Genomic DNA, 4,898 nt, shown 5'->3' with positions numbered 1-4,898 from the left:
TAACACAGGATCCACCATTTACCATGTTTTAGTCTAGATGAGAGCATACCTAGAAAGCTTACTTTTGAAGTTAATGAGTCAGTAGCCATCTGTTTCTGCCTATGTACATGTGGCTGCTGAAATCATCTATACAAAGCAGAAAGTGGGCCTCGTATAAGTCCTAGTGGCCAGTGTGAAAATTCCAAGATTTCTGAGATACACTTTTTAAATCTTGATATGGAAAAATAAAACAAAAAAAATAAATGTAACATAAAAAACAGATGTAGGTTTCCCTCTTCGTCAGCTCTGTGATCTTTGCAGCTGTTCATTTTATTAAATAACCCACATTTTTTCAGACAGGTTTTTGGGATACATTTTTATTTTTCTTCCCCCAAAATCGACATAAAAAACAAAACAAAAAAAAATACAAAAAGACGATGTGCTGCTATAGTGTGTAGCACAGCAGTATACGGAGAGCTCTGCACCATCATATGACATTCACCGGCCTTGTATGCATACTATGGTCGCTGCCAGGGACTTCATCTGAGACCCTCACTATGCACACAAGTAAGGATGGACAGCAGCGGCGGAGACTTAGCTCTGGACCAGGGGAGGGTGAGTAAAGAAAAGTTTATTTTCTTAAAACAAACTGCAGCTGCTCAGTTTACTCTCTATGGGACTGCTGTAAAAAGCCAAGCACAGCATATATTGGGAGTCATCCCTTAAGGCCACGTTTAGAATTTGGTCGGTATTTTACATCAGTATTTGTAAGCCAAAACCAGGAGTGGGTGAGAAATACAGAAGTGGTGACGTGTTTCTATTATACTTTTCCTCTGATTGTTCCACTCCTGGTTTTGGCTTATAAATACTGATGTAAAATACTGACCAAATACTGAACGTGTGAACGTGGCTAAGGTACACACTTCATTATTAAATCTGGTGGCGGATACATAATAGTAATGGACGTAGATGGCGGCTTATGACTGGTACCATCTGAGTTGTAGTTCTGCAGACGGCTGGAGAGCCGCAGATTGCACACCACCGCCATACACAATAAATGCCGTCGACACCAGTACAAAGTTCAAAAAGTCAAAATATAGGAGTGTGGTGCGTGCCAATCGTTCTGCCGGCTGTGAGGAGGGTGGGCACGAGAGTATTGGTAGATCCCAGTGTCTCAGTCTTCAGGTTGGATCCATATTATTAAGAGAAAAATGCATCAGCTTTCAGAAACTCTCTGCACAGACGGCGCAGCGTTCGAGACGGAGGAGGGGGGACAATCAGTCTGAGGTGGTGGGGTCATCCGTCTGGGTCGGCCTTCACAAGAAAGGACAAGAGTCTTCATCCAAATAATAGGAGCAGCACGATCGTTGCCGAATTGACGATTATTAGGGGCACTGCAAGAGAAGAAAAAATATAGAAGGTTTTGGTGACTGAGACTTATAGGGGCTGTCCGGAGAAAACAAGGTATCACTACAGATGAGCAAACTTAAAGGTTCGGCGTTCGTACATGACGGTTAGTGTCCGGGGCTAAAACGCCAAAAGCGGATTTCTCTCTCTTTCTCTTTTTCTCTCTCTCTCTCTCTTTTTCTCTCTCTCTCTCTTTTTCTCTCTCTCTCTCTTTTTCTCTCTCTCTCGTGGGCGGGGCCAGTCATTGTGTATGACCGCCTACTGGACTCCTAAGCATAGAAAGCGCAGGGATTCAGGTGAATACACCGCCCCGGTGATATAAATCTTCAGAGATGGTGACGTTTACCTCTCATCACTGTCCGTACGGAGCGCACAAGGTTCATCATCTGGGACTTGACTCCGGGTTCTTCTCCAAAACCTCCAATCCCCTGATCGGCGCCCCAGCCAACTGCGTATCAGAGACACAGACATGAGAAAATAAAGCACCATACACACTCATCATTGAGTCACCACCAGCACAGCCAAAAGTGACAGGTGCCAAAAAATCATGGAAGAAATGAAAAAAAAACACCACTGGAGATTACAATCTAATTCCACTAAGTCTCAAAACTGCTGTCAAACTATAACTCCTGACATTACTTGCTGGGAGTTGTAGTTTTCCACTGCTGTGAGCCAAATGCAGGCTCTCCAGGTGTTGTAAACTACAACTCCCACAATTCCTCAGCAGCCGCAGATCACTGCTGTGAGTAAAGTTGTCTGCTAAGGCATTCTGGGAGATGTAGTTTAACAGTTGACTATGTAGCAGCGGACTTTGTCTGCCCTCCCTGCAACCTCAGAGGCTTCTCCGCTTCCTACCCGTCCAATTCCCATTACCGGCAGCTCTCACTTTTGCTCAGAAACCGCTCCTCATGCAGAACGGCCACCGCGTTCACACACAGCAGAGCGGCCTGCAGGAGCGAGTACAGCGTGAACGCCATCTTGTTGGTGGACTCCCTGTGTGACGTGGCGGCGACTAGCGGAGGAATCAGCTGGGACGGACCGAGCTGTGGGACAAAATGGATAAAATCGCGAAGGCGCTATGCTAGGGGTGGTGTGACGTCATCATCATATTTTTTTATTGTCTTGATCATTTAGAAAAGTGAATTCACTAATTTCAGTGAAAGTTGCATTTTACTAACTTATTGCAGCGCAGGTGCCATTTTTTATTTACTTTTTTTGTTGGGGGACTGCATTGTTTTTAGCTTGTTTTATGGGACATTAAAGAGAAAACACAGAAATTTAACTTTTGGATTTTTTTTTTGGTGTATAAATAAAATTACAACTTAATTATACAAGTTGTTAGAAAAAGGGCGAAACCAAAGATGTATTTTTCTATAAATTCACTATTTTTGCACTATATGGAAATTCATATATATATACAGTATTTTTCCCTTTACTGATCGCTCATATAACACGCCGCAATATTCCTGTTTTACTAAACACACTTAGTCACAATGGTAAATTAAGCATAACCCTTCAGAACTAAGGTCAGAAAAACACTACCTGGGATATTGCTATATATATTCTTAAAATATTCTTTCTTTATTGACAATTCATATTAAATTTGAAAAATTAAAAAAAGCCAGGATTACCCAGTTGTAGCACACAGATATCATGCAGATGTTTAAATAGGAGAATATGCACAGTAAATGACTGAAAAATGCAAAAAAAAATAAAGTGCAAGTGTCTATTTATCCAAAGAGGGTTCTGCTGTCTAGAGTTAATTTCCTTCAGTAATTTGCATTAAGATAGATAATATAATCTATTTAAAGTGCCATGTATTACTTCTTATTGCCATAAAGTATGAAGTCTGCATGTATCAGGGCTACCACCCCAACGATGCCGTTTCATCCCCTGGAAGAAGTGTGGCGAAACGGCGTCGTAATCCTTTTTTTTAATTTTTAAGCTTGTTTTTATTTATTAATTTTTTGAAAGAAAAATAAAGAATTAATATTTTAAGAATATACATAGCATATATGCCTTCTTAACCTGAGATCCAATATCCCAGGTAGTGTTTTTCTGACCAATATTCCTGTTTTGACATGTTTTATTGTCTAAGTTTTTGCTGACAGGGAGCATATTAGATCTTATGCTGCCTCTGGATGGGCCGAATTGGTGAATTCACAAGGTGGACCTTGGGGGGCTTTGTTAAGGATGGTAAATTATCCAGCTTCCATAAGATAGTGAATAACTTATTGATTGATGGGGGTCCAAATGGAACCTGATTACTGGTCTCCATGATGCGCACGCTCCGCCATGGCTCCATCCATTGTCTATGGGACTGCTGGAGAAAGCCGAGTGCAGCACTCGATATATCCGGAAATCCCATAGACGGGGTTCTGGTCCAGAGCCCCGTTCCCAGTATAACTGGGGGGTCCAAGATGTCAGATCATGAACTTGTCCTCCGCTTTCTTATAGATAACTTCATATTTTGGAAATAATCCTTTAAGTCACTGGTTGCCATGACAATTCCTCAGCCTGATGATGTGATTATGGGGGCACTGATGGGAAATTAGAACTAACTGCTTAGATGCCATTGTCACTTCTGACCGCAGCGTCTGAGGATTTCAGTAACCAGGATCGGAGTTATCTCCTATCCTGGTTGTTGCAGCAGTGTCAGCTCACACTATCCCTGTGCCATAAATGTGTGATATTTTAATTACCTTTATATCACCAGAATAAGAAGTTTTTATCACTATAAGGCCACGTTCACACGTTCAGTATTTGGTCAGTATTTGACATCAGTATTTGTAAGCCAAAATCAGGAGAAAAACAATCAGAGGAAAAGTGCAAGTCCTGGTTTAGGCTTACAAATACGGATGTAAAATACTGACCAAACACTGAGCGTGTGAACATGGCCTAACCTCATGAATCCGGCTCGGCAATCGGTCTTCTATGATCAGCTGCATTTAGGGAAATTGTGCTGCTACTGCGTCAATTCCAAAGAACATGCGGCCATGTAATGTCGGAGTGTCGGCCACTGTTTCTAGGCAACGCTCCATGGAGGAAAGTCCTCTCTGTGGTGTCCATGTGCCCTTACAGTATATTTGGGCAGTATGGCCTTTATAAGTCAGGTCTCGTCCAGCAGCCAAAGATGTCACCAGTAGAACTAACATTCGTAGTGATATGCTGTGCCTACACTACATTTGACCCCTTTATCAGACCCCAACAGGCAACCAGACCCCCTATACCAAGACAAAACACACAGCTGACAACCTAAATATAAACTCCAGTCTAGACCCCCAAAATCTATATAAACCCCATGCCTGACTCCAAAAAGAAGTGGGAATTTCCTTTAAACAGTCACTTCCCCATTTATGAAGCAACCAGACTGAACTCCTCCATTTATAAAGACCCCATTTATAGACATGACCCCCATTTATAAAGCGTCCAGACGGAACTCCCTATGTATACAAACCCCAGACAAGATACCCTTTATAGAGAAACCATCTCAAACTAGACTGACCCCCTAT

At 42.1% G+C, this 4,898-nt stretch overlaps 1 protein-coding gene across 2 annotated transcripts; it reads right to left on the bottom strand.

Annotated features, from left to right (window-relative positions):
• Positions 1 to 340: 340 nt before the first annotated feature.
• Positions 341 to 2,437, bottom strand: IER3IP1 (immediate early response 3 interacting protein 1). Of its 2 annotated transcripts, none has more exons than XM_073680580.1 (3): positions 2,273 to 2,426; positions 1,733 to 1,834; positions 341 to 1,373 (listed from the first exon to the last, which is right to left on the bottom strand). In XM_073680580.1, exons 1-3 carry the CDS (start codon positions 2,361 to 2,363, stop codon positions 1,318 to 1,320), a joined length of 249 nt encoding a protein of 82 aa, XP_073536681.1. In that variant the 5' UTR covers positions 2,364 to 2,426; the 3' UTR covers positions 341 to 1,317. The 2 variants fall into 2 exon arrangements, with proteins under 2 accessions (XP_073536681.1, XP_073536690.1); XM_073680589.1 differs by lacking the exon at positions 341 to 1,373 and adding an exon at positions 1,598 to 1,655 and having other exon boundaries at positions 2,260 to 2,437.
• Between the last annotated feature and the right edge of the window lie 2,461 nt (positions 2,438 to 4,898).

Source organism: Phyllobates terribilis, unplaced genomic scaffold (assembly GCF_046119375.1).
Source record: "Phyllobates terribilis strain yellow unplaced genomic scaffold, ASM4611937v1 Scaffold_1__5_contigs__length_1240528914, whole genome shotgun sequence".
Lineage (NCBI taxonomy): Eukaryota > Metazoa > Chordata > Amphibia > Anura > Dendrobatidae > Phyllobates > Phyllobates terribilis.
The sequence above is the reverse complement of the archived record's forward strand: the minus strand, read 5'-3'. Positions and strand labels throughout refer to the sequence as shown.

Coding starts and splice junctions, on each gene's coding strand:
- IER3IP1 (XM_073680580.1), bottom strand. CDS start 2,363: ATGGCGTTCACGCTGTACTCGCTCCTGCAGGCCGCTCTGCTGTGTGTG. Junction 1,835..2,272: donor GGAGCGGTTTCTGAGCAAAA/GTGAGAGCTGCC, acceptor TCTGATACGCAG/TTGGCTGGGGCGCCGATCAG. Junction 1,374..1,732: donor CGTACGGACAGTGATGAGAG/GTAAACGTCACC, acceptor CTTCTCTTGCAG/TGCCCCTAATAATCGTCAAT.